Source organism: Ictalurus furcatus, chromosome 1 (genome assembly GCF_023375685.1).
Source record: "Ictalurus furcatus strain D&B chromosome 1, Billie_1.0, whole genome shotgun sequence".
Taxonomy (NCBI): Eukaryota; Metazoa; Chordata; class Actinopteri; order Siluriformes; family Ictaluridae; genus Ictalurus; species Ictalurus furcatus.
The window spans coordinates 1,070,707-1,094,477 of NC_071255.1; the positions used below are offsets into that span (position 1 = coordinate 1,070,707).

The following is a 23,771-nucleotide window of genomic DNA, read 5'->3' on the forward strand; positions in this document are numbered from 1 at the left end:
CACATACACACAGATACATTCTCACACATCGCTGTTTTAAAATAAACGAGTGTTACCTGCTTTCCGTCTACGCTTAGACTTCACACAAACAACCCCAATAAAAATGAGGATGAGTGTCACGATTAGCCCCGCCCACAAACTAGCAGGAATCATCCAATGACAACCTATAAGCAGAAGTTAAAAAATAAAATAAAATAAAATAAAATGAAGCTTCAACATGTCTAGCATTTACAACGGCAAAATCATGTTTGGGGTTAATTTCAAAAAATTTTTTTTTTACTCACAAGACACAAAGTCTCCACATTTAGTGTCCCTTTCTGTCGTTCCTTCTGATAACACGGACCGGCCCAGATCCAAACACCTAGGACAGAACGCGGTCAAAACCACTAATCAGTCAGTAACCAGGGCAGAATAAACAGCGTGAATGTTTGTGTTTAATGGTCATGAGATGGAGAATGTTGGTCATTGATGGAGAATGTTGGTCATGTGATGGAGAATGTTGGTCGTTGATGGAGAATGTTGGTCATGTGATGGAGAATGTTGGTCGTTGGAGAATGTTGGTCGTTGGAGAATGTTGGTCATGTGATGGAGAATGTTGGTCGTTGATGGAGTATGTTGGTGTTTGATGGTGAATGATGGTGGTGTTTGATGGTGAATGGTGGTGGTGTTTGATGGTGAATGGTGGTGGTTGATGTAGTTTGTAGTGACTGTTGGTTTTGGTGGCCTTTCATAATGAATGATGTTTGATGGTGAACGATGGTGTTTCATGGTCTTTGACGGTGAATGTTGTATGTAGAATTGTGGGTTCTATGGCAAATGATGGCATTTGATGGTATCTCGTGGGAGGTGTGTGTGTGTGTGTGTGTATGTGTGATGTAGCTCTATTCACCAGGTGTGAGTGCGACAAGGTGTGACATAATCAGTCTCATTGTTGAAGGTTCCTGGAGGACAGGGCTTACACACTGTGTCATGTGTGCTGTTGGCTGAAGAACAAAAACAAATCACATCTCATTTTATTCAAACTGATTAGGTCAAGTCAGTGTTCATCATCATCATCAACATCATCATCATATCATCATCGTCGTCATATCATCATAATCATCATCATCATCATCAACATCATCAACATCATCATCATATCATCATCGTCGTCATATCATCATAATCATCATCATCATCATCAACATCATCAACATCATCATCATATCATCATCGTCGTCATATCATCATCATCAACATCATCAACATCATCATCATATCATCATCGTCGTCATATCATCATCATCAACATCATCAACATCATCATCATATCATCATCGTCGTCATATCATCATCATCATCATCATCATCATCATCACATCATCATGCAGTGAGATAAAAGTCCAGTATAAAGTAGAGTTTGTTAGATAAACATGTCGTCCTGCTGACTGAACTTTTGCTTTAAGTTGTTTCTCCACTCATCTGAGGTTCTCCTTAATAGTGGGTACTGTCTTCTGCTTTAACCCCAGTGTGGGATTTAACACCATGGAGGTGTGACCTGGCTTGAAACCGCTGAGGTTAACGTGTCAGAATGGAGTGGTAATTCAGCACTGATTTAGATTGTAAGCTAAACACTCTTTTCCTGCACAGTAGTCATCGATGAACCTTTTGAATGATGAGTCTAGTGAATTTAGTTGTGTGTGTGTGTGTGTGTGAGAGAGAGAGAGAGAGAGAGTGTGTGTGTGTGTGTGTGTATTAAACTCACGGCGAGCAGAAACTCCATGTCCTGGTGGGCAGCGGTGAACTGCCTCACATTTCTCGCAGTGATCTTCGACATTTCCAGAAGGTTGTGTGCAGTAGAAACCCTCCACACACCCACATTTTCTGTTACTTATTTCTGTGCAGTCCTTCGACGTTTGCAGATGATGGTCTAACAATTATTAACAATCATAGTAACAATTATTCAACACTCGCATGGTTATTATATTAATATAATCTGGCATGTTTAACTGTGTTAAATGTAATAACATTTTGAAATATTCTGCTTACATCATCACATTTTGCAGGTATAAGGTTTCTACTTCGCATGTGAAACGTGTCTGACAGCAGTATGTTACCTGTTAATAAACTCAGTTCTAATGACCGCTAGTTCTGAATCAGACCTGTTACACTTTTGGTAAACGGCATTGCAAAATATTATAATTTGTTCACTTGGTATCATTGAAAAGAAGTTATTATCTCTGCATGAAAAATAATTCAGAACGACTCGTATTTATAACGTACTGTTTTTTTTAATGCTTTCAAATATCTAAGGGGTTAGATGTAAACTCTGGTACACTAAATTAAATTAAAAAAGAAAATAACAAATAATGGAGAAAATGCCTTCTTATGTTGGTATGATGGTGTTTGGTGAAGAATGTTTGTGTGATGGTGTTTGGTGAAGAATGTTGGTGTATGATGGTGTTTGGTGAAGAATGTTGGTATGATGGGTGTTCGGTGAAGAATGTTGGTGTGATGGTGTTTGATGAAGAATGTTGGTGTATGATGGTGTTTGGTGAAGAATGTTGGTATGATGGGTGTTCGGTGAAGAATGTTGGTGTGATGGTGTTTGATGAAGAATGTTGGTGTATGATGGTGTTTGGTGAAGAATGTTGGTATGATGGGTGTTCGGTGAGGAAGGTTGGTATGATGGTGTTTGGTGAAGAATGTTGGTGTATGATGGTGTTTGGTGAAGAATGTTAGGGTCTGATGGTGTTTGGTGAAGAATGTTGGTGTGTGATGGTGTTTGGTGAAGAATGTTGGTGTGTGATGGTGTTTGGTGAAGAATGTTGGTGTATGATGGTGTTTGGTGAAGAATGTTGGTGTATGATGGTGTTTGGTGAAGAATGTTGATGTGATGGTGTTCGGTGAGGAAGGTTGGTATGATGGTGTTTGGTGAAGAAGGTTGGTGTGATGGTGTTTGGTGAAGAATGGTGGTGTATGATGGTGTTTGGTGAAGAATGTTAGGGTCTGATGGTATATGATGGTATATAATGTTGGTATGATGGTGTTTGGTGAAGAATGTTGGTGTATGATGGTGTTTGGTGAAGAATGTTGGTATGATGGTGTTTGGTGAAGAATGTTGGTATGATGGTGTTTGGTGAAGAATGTTGGTGTATGATGGTGTTTGGTGAAGAATGTTGGTATGATGGTGTTCGGTGAAGAATGTTGGTGTATGATGGGTGTTCGGTGATGAATGTTGATGTGATGGTGTTCGGTGAGGAAGGTTGGTATGATGGTGTTTGGTGAAGAAGGTTGGTGTTTGATGGTATGTAATAGAAATCTGTGTTTGGGTGAGGAGCATCAGTGTATGCTGAAATTTGGTGGTGAAACTTACGAGGGTCACATGATGTACATGCCAAGCAATTGTCTATATAATTCTCATTCTCTGTGAAGAAGCCATGAGCACATCTTTTACACTGTGTCTCTGAAGATTCATTACAGTGAGATGACATGTGTGTCCCTGGAACAGAGAGAGAAATAAACACACTTTGTATTATTATTTTGGTATTTTTAAGAAGAATCTGATTACTAGTCTCTTATTTCACTGTGGTTTTAAATACGTCACACTTCTTTATTACACACAATAACAACTTTAATCTGTTAATAACTGTGTACTATTGAAGATTATACAAGTTATGAGTTTGTTTCCAAAACAGAATGTTACAGCAGTGTTGTAGGAACATTTTATACATGTTATAAAACGTAAGAACATCTTCACAACAATCCAAAAACCCCAATCTGACGGTCTGAAAGTTTTACAGAGCGAACATTCCCGCGTGAGGAAACCTTCTGAGTAATGTAGAGTTGTTCGCTGGAGCACAGATTTCAAATGGACTTTTAATCATACTATTAAAGCACACACGTAGAGTATTATTTATGAATAATGATTCATAAATAATAGAGAGCAATTTTTAACAAATAAGTACTTTATACATCAGTGTGTTTTTTAATCTAAACAGTAAAATGTGTGAAAGTTATGTCCGTGTGAAAGTTATGTCCGTGTGAAAGTTATGTCTGTGTGAAAGTTATGTCCGTGTGAAAGTTATGTCTGTGTTCCAAACAGAAAGCTTTTGAGTTGTAGAGAGATTTAATGGGATCATGATGAATTAGTTTACAGAAGTTCTGTGTAAGAAATACAGAGATGTCTCGTACTCCGTTCATCACGCGGAATAGGAACATGAACCGTTTCTGATATTTTTCTGATCTATATATTCTGAGCCTCACCTTTTGGACATCTCTTGCAGCAGACACCGTTGTGTTCGTGTTGGTCCGGGGAACAGGTCGTCGTTAAAAGTTTTCGCATTATAAGGTTATTGAATTAAAAAAATTCAAACTGCGTCTCTCGTAATGTTCCTTCAAGCTCTGTGTTTGTGGTTTCTCTTTGTTCTAGAATTGGTTGCATTTGACGTGCTTTATGCCGTCTCTGTCACTTCCTCTGTCTCACGCTGATTGCATTATCCCGCCCTCTCTTTCGCTCTCTCTCTCTCTCTCTCTCTCTCTACATCTCACAGTTGAGAACATAGTCAAGAAGAAGGTGTGTATGATAGAGAGAGAGAGAGAGAGATGAAGAAAACCCAGAGGTCATATCTGTATGTCTAGCTGAACATAAAGAACCTCTGAAATCCTATTTTTAACACTTTCTTTTGTCCACTTCATCAGGATTTTTAAAAAGAAAAATGACTGATGTATGCAAACCAACCAACCTGCATACGAAACATAGAGATATTTGGGAGAATTTCTTCATTCCTAGCTTTCATTAGTGACCGACACTGCAGTAGGCCTCTCGCTGGATATTTATTAGTGGTTAGAACATTAAATAGTTAACTAAGAACAGAAGAAAAGCCGACAACAGTGTTACAGTAAATAGTTAGGGGTTTATACTGAACCACAGACCACAAAAACAGGAAGTAAGACAAAAATCCACCAGGGTGTCCAATTCCTCTTTTTGAACCTGCGTGTGTGTGTGTGTGTCTGTGTGCCTGTGTGTTTGTGTGTTTGTGTGTGTGTCTGTGTGTGTATCTGTGTGTGTGTGTGTGTGTGTGTGTCTGTGTCTGTGTGTCTGTGTGTGTGTGTGTGTCTGTGTGTGTGTGTCTGTGTGTGTGTGTCTGTGTGTGTGTGTGTGTGTGTGTGTGTGTGTATACTGCCCCCATCTGTGTTTCTGTGGTAGTACTTCTAATGTCTGTCGGCCGTTTCAAAGATTACTCTGTGAATATTTAAGGAGTATCCTTTTTAACTTTTAAAAGTGAATTTCCAAATAAAAGGAAGTGGGAATAATTACTCGTTGATGGAAAACACTGCCAACTTTATAGTGCAGGAATTTTAGGTTTTTGAGGACACTTATTAACCGAAAAACAAAACAAAAAAACCCTCCAGTTCAGTTTTGGAATCCATTACATTTATTTTTATGCGAGTGATAAATGCGTGGATAGTTAAACCTGAATGAGAAGATCATAGAGGATGTGTCGACGTCAACCATTACAGTGGATGGATGAATGGAACATTCAATAACGAGTGGAATCCTGGATGGATTTGGCATTGAGGTTGGAAAATGTCTAGCAGTAACGGTGAGGAATGCTACCAGTTTGACGTTAGATCATATCCTAAAAATCAGATGTGGCGAAAAAGGTTGATCGATTCAGTCTCACTGAGTCACAGAGTCCTGTTAAGCTGCTTTGTGATTATATCTACTCTTAACATTGAATCGAGAGGGCTTACTTAACGTATTTCATCCATTGCTAGTCTGGAGAAGAATGGGACCGTGGTATGGACAATAACGAGGAAGGAATGCTTTTTTTTTTGCTCCATGTACCGTTAAAGAACTTGGGGAAACTCAGGATGCTCTAGTGGAGAAGGTGAAGTTCAAAGGTTCAAGGAGATATCAGTGCCATAACATGTAAGACCAATTGTGTCACCATGCTGGTGAACCACTCGTTATGTGCATAGTGGTGGAAGTCTGGGGAATGGATGCTATCAGTGAAATATTGGGGTTTCTGGAATTTTAGGAAATCTCAGGCAACGTGATGCTGGTGGTTTTTCCGTTCCAGTAGGTTGTGGTGGTAAGCAAGATAACAGCAACTGAGGGTTTTGCAGAAGGAGCTACAGAGCAGGAGAAGAGTAGAATTGACTAAAATGGCCAGGAATTTAAGGAACACAACTGATGCAGGGAGATGGTGACCCCTGTGACGGTCTTCTCTCGTCCGGAAAAGGGTTTGGCTTGTTCACAGCTTTAGACATGATGTGAAGTAGCCTGGCCTTCTGTAGGAGATGCAAACACTTCTCGGTTTCTGGCTTGACAGAGGAGTCGTGTACCCTTTCAACCTGTTCATCTGGGTCTGAAGAACATTCCAGAACGTTCTCGGCAGTGCTGGATTTGACCGTGGTCTCAGAGGATCATGAAGAGATGTGACAAATGGTGAGGAAACCGAATTAATTCCGGGAACAAACAATGCTGTAGTGTGTGTTCCAGTGTCTCTGTGACAGCGCGTCATCATGTTGATCCTCCATGCTTTTTCTAGTAACTCCCAAATAATAAGAGCTTCAAGGCTAACATCAAACAGGATTGCAAGAATACGTTTGCGCTCCCATATTGACACAAAACATACCAAAAAAACCCCAAACAAACCCCAACCCATTATTCTGTGTAACTGGATGGCATTAGTGCTTTTGCAACATGAACCTCAAGCTTACAAACACAGCTGTGTACAAAAGTAACATCAGAAGGCAAAGAGTGAGGGGAAAAAAATCTTTGAAGTGGATAAAGCTGTAAGAAGACTGTTACTGGGCAACTGGTAAACATAATATAGCCAGTGATTGAGGCTAACAACTTAACTAGCTAGCATACAGCAGTGGACTGTAGAAACAAGATGGAACCATCCGAAACATCAACATTTACCTCAGATATGTTGATAAATTAGTAAGAAAAGACTCCATAAGTCAAATTACACTATAATTTCACTCAGCGTTGACCACTAACCCAAATTTAATGGATTCTGCCATTATTTAATACTGCAGAACAAATGCTTTAAGAGGCTGTTGCTAAGTGACAAGAAATACATGCACAGAGCATTTGCTGGTTAATGACAATGTTGGATACAGCCTTGAAGTCTTTTATACAGACAGTGTAAAGGGACGGAACCATGCAGAACATCAACATTTACCACAGACCTGTTGGTAAATTACTAAGAAAAGCTTCTGTGCTACTAAAATTGCACTTTTAGTTGTACATTTAAATTTAAATTATGGATGGCATGGACTACTAAGCTAAGCTTAATGGGTTTCTCCATACCGAGAAATGTCAATGTTGTGGCACGGGTGTTTTAATTCGTCCGTGTGACCTTAGCGCGCTAGCTAATGGTCGATTGAGAATGATAAAGAAGCTAGCTAGCTAGAACGTAGCCTTGAAGTCTTTTATACACTGTATAAAGACAGCGTGTCAGCAGAAATGAGACAGGATTGTCTGGAACATCAGCATTTACCTCAGAAATGGTGTTAAATTAGTAAGAATATATTTTTGTTCGATTGAAATTACAGTTAGCATCAACTTTTAACCCAGTTTAATGGGTGCGGTCATTCTGACTAGCTTCAATATTGTAGCACAAGTGTTTTGTACACTATTGTTAAGTTTGCTAATGATCGAGGTATACACTTTAGCTAGCTAGTTAGCGTGCATGTAGGCTCTAAATAGGATTTTCTACAGACAGTGACCATGGAAACAAGACAGAACTGTCCAGAACATCAACATTTACCTCAGATCTGTTAGTAAATTAGTGAGGAAAGACTCGGTTGAACTAAAATGAGATTTTAATTGCATTTAGCGTCGACTTTTCACTGGTTAAATCTGTAATCTTCTCATATACATGAACACATGGCTGCACTTGTATCTAGAATAAGAACAATAAATTAATTGTTCATTTGAAACCTCGCTTTATTTTTTTTATTCAAAAAGATATCTTTTAAAAAAAGGTAGCTCTCAAATGTTTTATCAAAAACTCAATGTTATACGCACACACTAAAATATATATATAAGATAAAACAAAGGCAACCTGAGTAAACACAAAATACAGTTTTTAAATGATAATGTTATTTCTTGAAACAAAAAGTTATCCAATAACAGCTGGGCCTGTGTGAAAATGTATTTGCCCCCATAGTTACTAATTCCCCAAATCTATGAAACTGCTTTCATAATGGGGTTCAGCTGGACTAGACACAACCAGGTCTGATTACTGCAAACCCTGTTCAATCACATCTACACTTAAATAGAACTTTCTCAACAGCAGGAAGTTGATTAAAAAGTCTTTGCTGCTTCAGGTCCTGGGTCCTCAGGGAAACATGAATTCTGCTCTCTACCAGAGAATCCTAAAGGAGAAGTTGAAACTCAAGCGTGACTGGATTCTGCAGCAAGACGATGATCCAAAGCGTAGGAGTAAATCTCCAGGTATCAGAAGTGTTTAGTTGCAGTTATTACTGCTAAAGGTGGCACAACCGGATTTTACGTTTAAGGGGGCAATTAGTTTTTCACACAGCTGATAGGTGTTGGATAAGTTTGTTTGCTTCAATAAAAATGTATGTTGAATTGCATTTGAAAATCTAAAAGTATTTAGTATGAGATATACACAACAACAGAAGAAATGAGAACGGGGGGCAAATACCTTTTCACAGCACTGTGGGGTTTTTTTTTGTTTGTTCGTTTTTTATATATAATAAATACATATTAGACATTAATGTATAATTAATACTCTGGTCCCTGTGTAATACCCCCAGTTTAAAGTTTTAAAAACACTTAGCAATGACACAATTAATATACTTAGTAAAGACGTGATGTGTCCATTTTGTCTTCATAACAGTTAGTGCAGCGTGGCATGATGATGCAGGGCTGTTTAGTCCTTTTTCAGACCTACAGTTTAGTCATCATCGTCCGTGAAGAGAGAGAGAGAGTGTGTGTGTGTGTGTGTGTGTGTGTGTTCATGAACCGCGAGTAAGGACACATTATGGCAGGCAGTTACGCTCTGGCCCAGCTCGCTTTGTCGGTCACACAGAGCGTCCTTTGTGCAGCCCTCATGCCATTGCAGTTTCACACACACACACACACACACACACACACACACACATGGCGAGGTATTTATTCTCCCTTCACGTTATTGTTGGAGTGCTGGGCATGGAGAGCAGGCCTCCTGGGTCTGTTGGGCAGGACGAGCACCGCCAGAATGCTAATGATGTGCACAAGGAAGTACATGGACCTGAAAAACAAAACAATTATTTACTTTTATTCCCCTCAAATATTCATTTAAAGTTTTCTAAAATCAATTCCACAGAGTTACACGGTTAACTCGTCTTCTACGCTGGTTCTGATGCCCAGATTTGGGTTTCGTTTCAAACCGGCTTTCTCAGTACCTCTGTGTAAAACCGATTCAGGTCGTGATGTCATGAAATGATGTAAATTAGTACAGAGTTACAGCGATTAACGAAACTTTTAGCTGCAAATGTTTGCCGGTGATGAATGGAGATGATGGTTGTCATGGCAACGTAAGTATATTCTGACAGGTTTAAATAAATCGGTGAGGATGTAACGAAGTGGCTAATTTGAGCTACTAGCACTTCGCTAGCTAAGTTATCTAAATCTAAATCTAGCAATGTTAGCTAATTTGCATATTCGTTTTCATTCCAAGATTCTGGTATTTTCTTCTTAAAAGAAATGTCACCCATGAATGTACCAGCTTGACGTAATAAACTAATTCTATATGCACACATGACATAATGATAACAGGCGCAATGTTTTTATAAAATGTTGTAAAATAATAATAATAATAATAATAATAATAATAATAATAATAAAAATAAAGACTCAGGTTTGAGATGAGGAATTAAACCCGAGCGTTGCTTGCCTGTAATAGATGATGGTCGGCTCCACGGCCAGCAGTAAGAACGGCATGACGGTGTAACAGATGGTCAACTGCGTCGCCGCCCAGGTGATGACATCATACGCCAGCTTGACGGCACGCGTGCGCAAGAAATGGTGGCGGAAATTCCTGCGGACCTGCCGACCACGACACACAGGAGAGTGTAGAAGTGAGTGTGTAGAAACATGCAGAATTTTTTGAAAAACTATAAAAATGATTTTTTTTTAAAAAACTCTCAAAATTAAGAACAATCAAGAATTGTGATGTCACTCAGGTGACTTGCCTGACCGTCTTATCGTTTAAACCATTTTGTGTTTAGGTCGTCGAAAAAGGGAAACAACAGACACGCAGACAGTGTGTGTGTGTGTGTGTGTGTGTGTGTGGACTCACAGCACGGGCGGTGAGTGTGATGGGGATGCCTGTGAGGAAGGTGAAGTAATATCCAGGGTAAACTCCGTGCCACAGCGCCGACAGTAGGAATGTCAATGGTGTCCGGAAATACGGCACACGATCGTAACACACACTATATATATATACACAAACACACACAGGATTAACATCATTAATAATAATAGTAATAAAAGTAATAGTAGTAGTAATAATAATAATAATAATAATAATAATAATAATGAGGAGAAGAATAGTTTGTACCTTTTGAGCCACACCCCTGTCTGAATGTTCCAGTTGTCTATGAATGATTTGAAGCTGGTCGCTGTCTGTTTATGGAAATAAAATGATGTACACACTCATTGTTTATCTGGCAGAGTGAAAAAGAAAGAAAGAAAAAAACCCAGGAACGTCGTCCAGCCAGATTATGAAAAAAAGTTTGAATCTGAAACCTTGTCTATCTTGCAGAACCCTACAATAAAGGGTTTTTCTTTGAGCTAAAAACCTTCAACTATATATAATAAAAAAAACAACCACTTGAAGATGTTGCGTGAGGATTGGGTACGATGGGCGACATCTTAACCGAGGTATAAACCAGCACTTTAGCTTTATCATCCATCATTGCTTTTAGCATGCTAGGATTCGCAAACAGGGACAACTCCTGTACTGTAGTCTGAGATGACTTAGATGTATGTGTGTGGCTTGCTAGTTAGCATTAGCTTGCTAGATACATTCGTGTTTTTGTCAGAAGACGGTTGCTAGGCTTTCTAATGATTGAGAATAATGATGTAGCTAGCTAGGAAATCCTTTACTCAAAGGGAATTATCCGGAACATCAACGTTTACCTCAGATGTGTTGGTAAATTAGAGAGGGGAAAAATATTCTGGTGAACTATAATTACATTATAAAGAGTTTCAAAGTGAAGGAACTCTGTTGCTAGATGACCAGGAAATACATACAGTGAGCATGAGCTAGCTAATTATTGAGGCTAATGGTTCAGCTAGCTAGAAGTCTTTTATACAGTGTAAACTAACAGTGGAAATGAGACAGAACCATCTGGAAAATCATCATTTACCTCAGGTGTGTTAGGTAAATTACTAAGAAATTACACTTCAATCACACTTAGCTTTTGGTGCTAACTTGCCAAAGCTTAAACAAGCGCTAATTAGCGTCAGCTTGCTAGCTATATTAGTCCTCTCAGTTGACGGTACAGAAGCTAAAAATTTTAAAAGGTCTAGCTGCATTTTTACGTCATAGTCTTTCTCGTATTTACATTTAGCTAGCAAGCTAACACTAACTAGCAAGCCACATATGTTGCCTAATATCAGCGAGTTAAATATAGATGAGAATGAATTTAGTGAGCTATAACCATAAAAATGACCATTATTCAAATTTCATGATGGGTGTGTCATTGGAGCAGATGGGCGTGTCATTAGGGACAGATAGGTGTGTCATTATGGGCAGATGGGCATGTCATTGGGGCAGATGGGAGTGTCATTGGGGCAGATGGGAGTGACATTGGGGCAGATGGGTGTGTCATTATGGGCATGTCATTGGGACAGATGGGCGTGTCACTGGGACATGTCAGTACAATATTTATAAATACACCTGCGTGCATAAAAGCGGAAATTATGTCCACGTGGGTCCTCAAAGACAAGCGCACGTTCCCATTTATGGCCTTTAAGCCACGCCCACTCAGAGCAGAGTCCATTTCCTTATATGGATTTAAAGACAAGTTCATATTTGTATTTATACTAGTGTTAGTGTATCCAATATTGTGAATGTTGTACATCACAATGTATTGTAAAACTTGCCTAATCGTGAACTTTAAATGAATGAATAAATAAATAAATGAATGAACTTGCCTCGATTTCCCAGATGTGGATGTTCGAGACGAGGTCCCAGGACACTCGGCCATTCTGGTCTAATCCTCTGATTCCGTATCCCGCTGCGTTATGGACTGCATCAGCTGAACAGAGGAACATCTCATACACTCAGACGGCATTGAGATGCACACCACACACCACACAAGTGGCCACATTGTGTAGCGACGTCACACCTACACACACTTATATTGTGTTCTTATAAAAGCCCCATTAAAACACCACGCCACTGCGCTAACAGTACCCGCTCTGAGTTAGCATTACTGAGTACACAATAGGAACAGTAACGAAGACTCGCCGAGAGTCCATGCGAAGTAGAACTTAGGCCGAGCCGCCTGGGTGGAGACGAAGGCGTACGCGAGCCTGCTGAGGAACGAGGCCTCGCTAATGAACTGCGGGTCCACGTTGTAGCCGATCGGGAACCTGCTGGTGATTGTGAAGTACCAGAAGAGGCAGCCGACACACACCATCAGCTTCTGACACACGGCTCTCTGTGGAGGGAGGAACAGACGTCCCGCTCATCGTACACATGCTAACAATCCTCACTTGCTTTACAGTGTAAAAGCAGTTAGGAATCACGGTACCCACAATGCACTGGGCTGTATAATGGTCAGACATGTTACACACAAAAAATTAGTGTGTGTGTGTGTGTGTGTGTGTGTGTGTGTGTGAATAAGACTTTGTCTCTCACCACAGGCGAGGGTTCCGCTTGTGCATCGTAGCCGTTGTGCTGCAGTTTGTGTCGGAGTTTGTTGTGCACGTTGTGTCCCTCGATGAACTCGGTGTAGTCGCCGTAGTTGCTGCACGGCCCCACAAGGATGCTCATGAAGTTCAGCGTGTAGCTCAGGTACTCCAGCAGTGACGGCCGGGTGCTGTGGCAAAAAAACGCACGCTAAATCGCATTAGCTTAACCTCGTCAAGCTAATCAGTTTAGCACTAACAGGCTAAACCTGACCTTACAGCAGCACTTTTCCACACAAACAATGTGAAACCTTACTGTAGTCACGGCTGATGGGTTTAGCAATAGCGGGCTAAAACGATAACTTTCATGCTAACAATCAGTCACAATGCTGTGTTTGTTTTAAGATTAAAGCTCATTAAAGCGGCAGTTACGCTGAATTTTAGTTAAATAATGTGTTAGCATGCATACTTTGATGCTAGTTTCTATGTTAGCATGTTTACTATAATGCTAGTTTGTATTGTTTGCATTTTTACTATATTGCTAGTTACTGGGTTAGCCTGATTTACGCTGATGCTAATTTACAGTTTAACATGTATGCTAGCTCATATGTTAGCCAGCATCAACGTAAACACTAGAATTACTTCATTTTAACTCGTTTTTTAACGTGTTGCCTTTACTAACATTAGCCTGGCCGCTTAATTCAGTCACGTAATTTCAATACTTCGGTAAATTTGCTACAATGCTAGTACATGTTTTAGCCTATTTACTGTATGTTGTGGTTACTCCATTTAACATTCACCTACGTGCTGTACTGCAAATTCAAGATTTAGCCTGCTTACCATAGTGCTAGTTCATGTTTTAGCCTGTTTACTATATATATAAAAATGATATTCCTAGCATGGTATTTCAACATGTTTGCTATATTACTAGATCATTTTTTAGCCTGTTGACTATTATGCTAGTTCATATTTTAGCATGCTTAATGTCATTGTCTTTTAGCGTGTTTTTTTTTTTAACAGGTGAGCTACACCGTTGATAGAACAATGAAGTGTACGCACTCGAGTTCCCGTCCTCTTCACAAACTCATAATCCCGGGAATAATCTCAGGAGTAATCTCGGGTTTGAGGTAAATGTTGTCGAGCGAACGTTCTTCCATAACACTCTCAAACACACCCTAAGCACTGAGTCACGCTAATCTCAGGCAGTTAGCGCACATTTAACACAGGTTAGTTCACATCTGAGCTCACTTTAATCCACCATGTTCACCCAACCATGACCTCTGGCCTAATTTCAGAATTATTGGCACCCTCAAAAAAAAAAACCAGGGTGAAATGATTCAATAAAATAAACATTATGTGTACATGATTATTTACATTTACCACAAAAGTGGTAGTTCCTCTATAAAAAAAAAGTTCCAAAATAATTGGCACCCCTCAAAAATTATTTTGAAAAAAATTTCTCTCTGCTTTGAGAAACATGTTGCTTATCAGGAATTGTTTATTTATTTTTTACATTTATATAATTAATGTTTAGATGTTTATAGGAAACATGGACTCTCAGTATATATATATATATATATATATATATATATATATACACAGTTCGCATTAAAGCTGAAATATTCACTACACAGTGTGTAACAACGGCATTGTAGATGCTGCATAGTGCACTACATAGAATAGTGTGTGTGGGTTTGTGTGTGTGGGTGTGTGTGTTTATGTGTGTATATGTACATACATTACAGCCAGACGTCTCTGTTCCGCAGTGAGCTCCTCCTGCTTGTGACACTTTCCTGAAAATAAAACACACACAGTATTCAGATGTATAACGCTAGTTTATATGGTAGTTCACCATAATACTATACAGTTGTTTATACAGTAGTTTACCAAAGTACTATATGGTAGTTTATACAGTGCTTAACTATAATACAATACGGTAGGTTATACAGTAGTTTACTTTAGTACTGTACAGTAGTTTATATAATATAATTTATATAATACTGTAATACTATACGGTAGTTTATACGGTACTTAACTATAATACTATATGGTAGATTGTACAGTAGTTTAGTATAGTACTATACTGTAGTTCCCCATAGTACTGTACAGTAGTTTATACAGTAGTTTATATAATATAATTTGTATAATACTACAGTACTATACGGTGGTTCACCATAGTATTGTACAGTTGTTTATATAATATAATTTATATAATTGTAATACTGTACGGTAGTTTAGACGGTAGTTTACTATAGTACTGTACAGTAGTTAATACAGTAGTTTACCGTAATACTATAAGGTAGATTATATGGTAGATCACCATAGCACTATATGGTAGTTTATACCGTACTTGACTCTAATACTATACGGTAGTTTATCTGGTAGTTTGCTGTAATGCTAGTTTGTGGTTTGCCTTTTTACCATGATGCTAGTTAATTTGTAAGTTAGCCTGTATACTACAGTGTTAGTTTGGTTTGGATGTTTACTATAACGGTAGTTTACTATAATGGTAGTTTGTGTTGTGGTTAGACTCTTTACCATAATGTCAATTTGCAGCATTAACCTGTTTATCTTCTTGTTTCTGGTTAGAATCTTGACAGTAGCCTGTGTACCATAATAATGCTAGGTAGTGGGTTAGCCTGTTTACCATAATGCTACAATTTTGGTTCGAAATATATATAATGCTCTACTATAAAACATTATACTAAAATACTAGTTTACTATTATGCTATATTACTATGTAGTTTACTATAATGCTAGACTAATGTAATGCTAGTTCATCCATTGGTCTGTTTATCATAATGATAATTCGAGTTATGCTAGTTTGTGGTTAGCCAGTTTATCTTAATTCATGAAAACATAGTTTGTATTCATGCTAGTAAAAGCTAATTCACTGATGAAAATTTAAGGCTTTTCTCTTCACTATAATGCTAGTTTGTGTTTTCGCTTGTTTCATGGTGTTACTAGGGAACTAAATTCCGACCTACGGATGTCACAGGAGCTGTGACTCACTGACAATGACCTCATTACTTTTGCAGAGATTCCGAAACTTTTTTTGTTTTTGTTGATTTTGTTGTTGACCACGTTTTTGTGGTCCTCACACCTCCAGCGTTGTGGAGGGAATCTTACCATCGTGAAGCTGAAAGGCCAGAGTGGTGATCTTCTGCACCATCATCATCAGTGGCCTGAGGAGAAAAAAAAACAAAAGAAACTATGGAATAAAATAATGTGCTGATACGTGGAAAGGGGAATTGAGTGCTTTAGTCACACGGAGTGTTACGTTACGTGTCAGAACTTAACATCTGACAACTGCATGCTTGGGTGGGCGTGGCCACTTCCTGTCTGAGAGTGAGGAAATCACAGGGTCAATATGGAAAACAAAAGACGATGTATAAATACTGGAAAATTACCTGTGGATTTTTATCCACAAGAATGTAGCAGTGACTCGACTGCTGGCAAATAAATACATTAAAATGTAATCTGATTCGTAGCAGTATCTTCTCTCCTGAAGATGTCAGAACACTCATTTACAGCTTTTCCTTGCCTGTTAAACTGGAGACTCCTTCCATTAACGGTAAATAAACGTCCTCTGACAGGGAACTTCACAAATGGAACTTTATTACATCCACATCACTTCCTGTTTCTGTTGGGAGGTGGAGCCTAAGGGTGGGTGGAGTGATGCCAAGCTGCGGGGGGGAAGTGGGGGGGGTATTCTGTGCCCATGTTGAGCTTCATGGTGAAGTTTAATTCATGTATACAGATGAGAGAGAGAGTCGGTGGAGACGCCCCACCACTTTGTTTTGTGTTAGAGCGTCACTGTTCTCCTCAGCCTGGTGGAGCTGCACCGTGTTCACGTGGCTGATAAAACTCTGATTGTTCAGGGTATGAGGCATTCAGGTGAAACTCCTGCGCTTTGGTAAACATCATCTGACCTCTGAAGTTGCAACGTTCTCAAACATCAGCCTCGAGATTTATTATCTTCCTCATAAATCAATAAGATACGCTGGTTCTAGAGTTCCACCATCTTTCAAAGATGACATGCTTTTTACACCACAGTATTATCGAGTTCTGGATTCTGATTGGTCAGAAGGTGTTGATTTATTTTTATTCTCTATAACAGCAGCTCTGACAGTAACGCAGGTGTATATTAATGCGCTCGTTCTGATACGTTATCGTTTCCATGGTTTCCACACTCTACAATGAGAAGTGTGCTTATTTAACATTTATGGAAGGAGTCTCCAGTGTCAGAACTTTGTAGCAGTCGGAGATAAAGCTGGAACTTTAGGTTTTTCTAACACCGAAAACATCTCTACACATTTATCCTCATTAAAAATACCCAAATCTATGGATATGCAAATTGGAAACCTCCCCAGGTGCTCTTGTTATATGAGTAAACTAGCTCACGTTACTGGAATTTCAGTATCGGCGTCTCGAGTTTCTCGCCAATTATCACACCTGCCACAACAATAAGGTTACCGTGACAACCCGGATTCTGTGTTTCCGCCAACATTCGCTAAGTTAGCTGGCTAAAAGTTTATGCAGTGAAAAGTTTCCAGGTATCATTGGTGTCACTCCACATCAGCATCAGACTCAGGTAAGGGGCGTGGCCTAAAGTCTGAAGATTGAATTATACATACTGTTTCTTTAACAGCTCCATTATCAGATACATTTTTAGCCAAGTGAATAAGTGTAAATACAGGTCTCGGGCAGCGCTCTGACACAACAATGACAGTGGGATATCTGAGCCAAACAAGCACGGCGAGGACGGGTGGCCCTCCCGGCTCGGCATTACCTCACACCTTTGTTGGTTTAAGGGTGTGGTGCAAACTTTCAGCAAAAGAGAACCAACAAGATCAGTAGATATGGGGCAAAATCCAGGCACAAGGTGTGGCGGAGGTGAGTAACTGAGTTGTTTTTACTCAATGTGTGTGTGTGTGTGTGTGTGTGTGTGTGTGTGTGTAAATGTAAAGCAATAACAAAAGCCTTGATGTTTAAGTAATTACACGCCATGATACTACCCCATGGCTCTTTTCTTTTCCTACATAATTTACATAAGTGTGCATCCAAACTACACGTGTACCGGTATTCACCTCTAATATATATATATATATATATATATATATATATATATATATATATATATATATATATATATAATATAATATTCTACACCCAAGATCCTGTTATCGTGGACATTTTTAATATAAAGGTTAAATTAATCCCTCATTTATTTATTTATTTTAATATACGGGTCAGGTTGAAGGTTCATTTTTAAATTCAACACCATAATAATGTCCTAAAACCGTAATAATATGTGAGGAAATTATCGTGATATGAAATTGCAATAGCTCCACATTCCAACTCGTGTATAGTTTAAACATTTTATAAAGGTGTTATGATATATTATTAAGATATTCTATCTATTTTTTTTAATTGAAGTATTAATCTAGGAATGCAAAGGTAATTTGCATTAATATATGCATATTTTTACAGGTCTTGGGAGATCTTGTTAGCTAGTGTGAGCTAACCTGACAGGAATTTTACCTCACGTTTCACTGACGTTCATATATTCACTGCTAACGCCATCCAGCTAACGAACATATGCTAACCTGACAGGATTTCGGAGTCATATTTCTGAGAAGTCGTGTTCATAACCTGTACTGCTAATGCTAGCTACGAGCTTATTTTAAGTCATATTTATAAGTGTTCAGAATTTTCACCGCTAGCATTAGCCGTGAATTAAACTGACAGGTTTTCTGCGTGGATTTTTCAGTCATATTTGCAACTGTTCATAATCTTCACTGCTAACGCAAGCTAGCAACATAACATAACATGACAGGATTTTTGAGAGGATCTTCAAGTTATTTCAGGTCAATTTCTGACTATAATCCTTACTGCTACTTCTAGCTAGCTAACACCAGCTAAACTGACAGGATTTCTGAAAAGATATTTATATCATATTAACATCCATCCATCCATCTTCTACCGCTTACTCCTTTTCAGGGTCACGGGGAAACCTGGAGTCTATCCCAGGGAGCATCGGGTACAAGGCGAGCATCGGGTACACCCTGGACAGGGTGCCAATCCATCACAGGGCACAATCACATACACATTCACACACCCATTCATACACTATGGACACTTTAGACATGCCAATCAACCTACCATGCGTGTCTTTGGACTGGGGGAGGAAACCCCCGCAGCACAGGGAGAACATGCAAACTCCGCACACACAGAGCCACGGGAATCGAACCCCCGACCCTGGAGGTGTGAGGCAAATGTGCTAACCACTAAGCCATCATATTAACACACATTTTATAATTATTACTGCTGAAGCTAGTCGGCTAGCCTGACAGGATTTCTGAGAGGATTTTTAAGTTATAATTGTCCATCTTTACTGCTACTGCTAGCTAGCTAGCTAACAAAAGCTAAACTGACAGGATTTTTATTAATACCTATATTTATAATTAATCACTGCTAATGCTAGAGGGCTAGTGTGACAGGATTTCCGAGAGGAAATTTAAGTTTTTAGTGTTACCACTAGCCAGCTAACATAAGCGAACCTGAGAGGATTTGCCACAAGATTTTAAAATCGTTTGTAAAACTGTACTACTGCTATGGTAAACTGACAGAATGAGATATTTCAAGTATATTAAAATATGTTTAGTTATCACTGTTAAAGCTAGTCGGCTAGATTAACGAGATTTCTAAGAGGACTGTTTTTGGTAAATATATTTGTAAATCTTTACTATATGTTATTATTATTATTATTATTATTATTATTATTATTATTATTATTATTAATCACCAGCAGAGGCCTAATTAACTCTTCTCACTTCAGATTTCTTTTCTCCTTCCACGTGATTCATCTTTTCGTCATGTAGTGTTGGGCTGAACGGTTTTAGCTGTGTGTCCATGCATCACCATATTGTGGAAAAAAGACGGCACCACCATTTTGAGACCCACCCTGAGAAGTCTGTGGCCAGGATACCGTAGTTGAAGATGAAGACCCTGCTGATCTGGCACATCGTGAGGTAGCCCATCGCCACGATCATCGTGTACCTGAACCAAAACATGTCAAACGTTAGCAGAGCATTAAGAATAAATAAAGCTAACCATACTGACAGGATTAGGCTCTGAATGGCTACATACATACATACATATATATATATATATATATATATATATATATATATATATATATATATATATATATATATATACAGTATATATATATATACACACACACACACACACAGTGGCCTCCACTAATATTGGCACCCTTGGTAAATATGAGCAAAGAAGGCTGTGAAAAATTGTTTATTGTTTAACCTTTTGATCTTTTGTTTAGATAGCTACACAAATGTAACCCGTTCCTTATTTTGGCCCAGGTGCGAGATGTAAGGAAATAGAATGCTGTTAGAGTAAAATACTGAGTGGTGTGATGAAGCGGAGTTACTGTTACCACCCCGAAGTCGATTATTTTCGTCCACAAGTGTTTTTATATTATTATTATTATTCCCCTTATGCCACAACAACTTAACAACAGTTGCGATTTTTATTTATTAATGAACGACCATCTTACTTTTGATCTATTTATAGTTGCGTTCAATGTTGTGGATCGTCGACGAAACAAGTCACTTCCTGTTCTCACTTACGTTATAGCAGCTATAATCCGTTCCCTCACCAAAAAAACTACATCTCCAAATGCCTGATGTTGTAAATATTCTAAGAGTATACCCTCTTCAGTTTTTTTCTTCCTCTGGAGGAACTCTTAAAGGTTAAAAATAGAGTTTCCCTATCAGAAAGGGTTCCAGGTAGACAGCTTTTTGGAAGCTTAGAACCTTTAATTATACAATGAACCCTAAAAGCGTGCGTATTAACTGGGTACGTGTGCAGTACAAACGTCAAATTTTTGCTTGTTTCATTCTTCATAACTTCTAAAACCTGTCAGCAGTTTAGCGATTAGCTTCTTGGTACTCTCTTCGTACAAAAAGGGCTGATCGGATAATCACGGGTAAGATTTAAGGGGAAGGGTTTGACTTGGAAACGCTTTCTGACAGCTAAACACTAATTTTATGCAATTTTTATTTAACAATAAGAAATACAGCGCTTATCCCAGGCTGCTGTTGAGTTCTGGATTCTGATTGGTCAGAAGGTGTTGCTGAATTTTCTAGAACAGCAGCTCTGACAATAGTGCAGGTTTATAGCAAAATTATTTCTATAGCGACGGCTCGTGAACAGGGACTCGCACGGCCGACGATCTCCATAATCAAAAGAATTTTCTCAGAAATAAATGTTAGTTAGCAAAGAAAATCGTACATTTTACACATGCAGGGAAGGAGTCTCCAGTGTCAGCGATTTGTACCAGTCGGAGGTGTCCCCCCCCCCATTAAATGTAACTATAAATGGATAAAAATTATGACGGGAATGAAACACTTGGGAACGTCAGGGTATCAGCAGTAGCTCCGGTTTGCATCACGTCACTGTTGACTGCCGTTGATTATTTTCCTGTAACAGCGTGCCGCATCGTGTGTTGGTGATGATGTCACCAGCATGATGAAAACGTCTTGTGAATTGTATTTGTCGGTGAAACCTTCACCGCTCCAAACATTCCGCTCATTCTGGAGAAACCGGGTCTGGAGTGACCACCGTACCTCGCCCACATTCCTTATCTTTTAAAAAAAAAGCCCCAACAGGCAGCAGAACGAGATTCTCAGGTGCACCCACACGCCTCTCGTCCTGTTCTACAAGACGACGTGTGAAACAATGACTAACATCCGTACGGCGTGTTTGGGAAGCGTCCAGCTGATGAGGTTCTTACCAGTGAACATTGTGTACGCTCGCTCTGTGCAGGATGACGTAGCAGATGAGCGTCAGGACGAAGACGTGCGAGGAATACCTGCAGGACGAGACGAGGTTTCAGGTTGTGTGTAATTAATGAACAGCAGAGGAAGTGGGTGAGCGAGGTCACAGGACAGGTCCTGCAGGTTTCTCACACGCTCTCAAAGAATTGCCAAAGAATGACACTGCACCGCTCTTACCATCCAAAGGAGAATATAACGAACAACGACCCCAAGAAACTAGCGACGGTGTGGCGCACAGCTGGGCCGACCCGCTGAGGTCTGAGACACAGCCGAAACCAGGAGGCAGCAGCCAGGCCGAACATCTGGCACATGATAAAGTTCACCTACGGTGGAGGAGAACAGGCAACGTTCTAGTCTTGTATACGCAACACACGCCTTTCACACCGGCCCAGATTCATCAAGAACCAAATAAATGACCCTCATGAAACTGAACCCAAACTACACATTCATCTCAGACACACTTCTGAGAACTTCACCAGGGTTCTCACCTGATCCAGAGGAATTCCCAGGAACATGCTGATGGGACTCAGCCATGTGCAGCCCGTAGTTTGAAGCAGGTCTGATGTGGGATCCATTCTGCATCCCTAAGCTCCTGAAGATCCTAAAACTCCTGAAAGTTCTCAAACTCCTGCAGTCCCTTTCATGCGCGTGCGGGCTGGAGATCCGAGTCATCAACACCAACACGAGGTGTTTTTTAACACACAAATAATATTCCTTCCACACAGGACCTGAACTTCAGCTCCATCAACATCATCCAGATTGGTGTCCAGCACTTGGAGAAGTTGGAGCGGGTTTGGGAAGGCGCGGCGCAGAAAACTGAGCGGGACGGGCGCGCGCCCGGGTTGCCATGTCGAAATTAACTCCTCATACAGTCTGTACAGTTTTCATGACAGAACAGGTTTAGGGAGTTAATCACTAGAAAGATGATTATTATAAACTTGCCTCAATAATCAAATCTTAAATGGGTACGATTTAGGAATAAAACAGTGTGGTGCCTTTGGTCATTTTTAATCATTTATAATAAACCGAAACAAAAACATGATGAACAAAAGTTGTCACTATTCGATTAGACAGACCGTTAAAACATATGAATGAACATAACAAAATTTATATATCAAATAAATGACATGCATAGCAGTTTATAAAACAGTGTTAATTAAAAAAAAAGCATAATTAAAACTGCAACAATAACGGAATAAAAAATAGTCGCCTTCGTCTTTTTATTATCAATGATATTATTAATATTATGGCACGGTGTGAAGTGAAAATTGTGAAGTTTCTTACCAGATAAAGCATGATTAAAAAAAAAAGCAATCAAAAAATCAACAAAAGCATCTAGGTTGTATTAATATTTTCCGAAATACTTTCATCTGGCAACATCACTTTGGCCCCGCCCATTGTTTTCTATTGGTTACGCCCACCAGACCGCCTTGGCATGCTCCTCTTTATATCTACTGCGATACTGGGATTTTTTTTTTATTACCCCCCCCCCCCCCATTAACTGGGGTGCTGGTGGTGAGGGATAGGGTGTAACATATAGAGTAAATGGCATTTAATTTAACTTTCATTTAATAACATTGACGCTTTGACGTTTCCATGGTAACAGCGGCGACTCTAGACTGCCAGAACAGCGTGTGGGATTGTGGGTAGTGTGTATCTGCCTTCATTATAGAGGTAGAAATAAAACATTTTAATTATATAGACTCAAAATGCCTTTACCTGAGCACATCATGGCTCGTAATAATTCCTCATTGGACGGTCAAGGTAACATCATGGTTATGAGTCGGATTTTTCCTTCCGGAAAAGTTTTGTTGTTCACAGAGCGCCCTCTGCTGCTCAGCACTGAGAATAACCACAATCTCTCAAATAAAATATATTATTATAATGAATAACAAATATTAAAGGATAAAGTATCGAGACTTATCATAATAATTTAACACTTATCAACAAAGACTGTGACTATCCGTGATTAAATATGGGTATAAAATCATGAAAAACCCATTTATGTTTTTAAAAAAATGCATTCTTTTAAAACA

At 39.2% G+C, this 23,771-nt stretch overlaps 2 protein-coding genes and 1 long non-coding RNA gene across 3 annotated transcripts in view; 1 reads left to right on the forward strand and 2 right to left on the reverse strand.

Annotated features, from left to right (window-relative positions):
- Positions 1-4,489, reverse strand: part of LOC128620865 (tumor necrosis factor receptor superfamily member 5) — an 11,728-nt gene extending 7,239 nt beyond the window's left edge. The window contains exons 1-6 of the mRNA XM_053646256.1: positions 4,246-4,489; positions 3,356-3,481; positions 1,745-1,909; positions 890-983; positions 285-361; positions 57-164 (exon numbers count right to left, since the gene is read on the reverse strand). Of these exons, the coding sequence (XP_053502231.1) occupies positions 57-164; positions 285-361; positions 890-983; positions 1,745-1,909; positions 3,356-3,481; positions 4,246-4,324 (649 nt within the window). The 5' untranslated portion in view covers positions 4,325-4,489. The remainder of the gene's footprint in view (positions 1-56; positions 165-284; positions 362-889; positions 984-1,744; positions 1,910-3,355; positions 3,482-4,245) is intronic.
- LOC128621114 (uncharacterized) overlaps positions 1-10,363 on the forward strand; it is a 22,373-nt gene extending 12,010 nt beyond the window's left edge. Inside the window, exons 2-3 of the long non-coding RNA XR_008388230.1 lie at positions 9,912-10,086; positions 10,237-10,363. This is a non-coding gene — a long non-coding RNA (uncharacterized LOC128621114). The remainder of the gene's footprint in view (positions 1-9,911; positions 10,087-10,236) is intronic.
- mboat1 (membrane bound O-acyltransferase domain containing 1) lies at positions 8,082-23,176 on the reverse strand. Its single transcript, XM_053645584.1, has 13 exons — positions 22,224-23,176; positions 21,913-22,058; positions 21,693-21,770; positions 19,835-19,930; positions 15,998-16,053; positions 14,607-14,661; positions 12,879-13,059; positions 12,486-12,678; positions 12,170-12,273; positions 10,569-10,633; positions 10,308-10,440; positions 9,903-10,054; positions 8,082-9,257 (listed from the first exon to the last, which is right to left on the reverse strand). Exons 1-13 carry the CDS (start codon positions 22,308-22,310, stop codon positions 9,140-9,142), a joined length of 1,464 nt encoding a protein of 487 aa, XP_053501559.1. The 5' UTR covers positions 22,311-23,176; the 3' UTR covers positions 8,082-9,139.
- Positions 23,177-23,771: the final 595 nt, after the last annotated feature.

Excerpts from the sequence above, each read along its gene's own strand:
- mboat1 (XM_053645584.1), bottom strand. The coding sequence starts at position 22,310 with ATGGATCCCACATCAGACCTGCTTCAAACTACGGGCTGCACATGGCTG. Across the intron at positions 19,931-21,692 it reads AGCGTACACAATGTTCACTG|GTACACGATGATCGTGGCGA; the intron begins GTAAGAACCTCA and ends GTTTTGGTTCAG. Across the intron at positions 14,662-15,997 it reads GGCCTTTCAGCTTCACGATG|GAAAGTGTCACAAGCAGGAG; the intron begins GTAAGATTCCCT and ends TTTTATTTTCAG.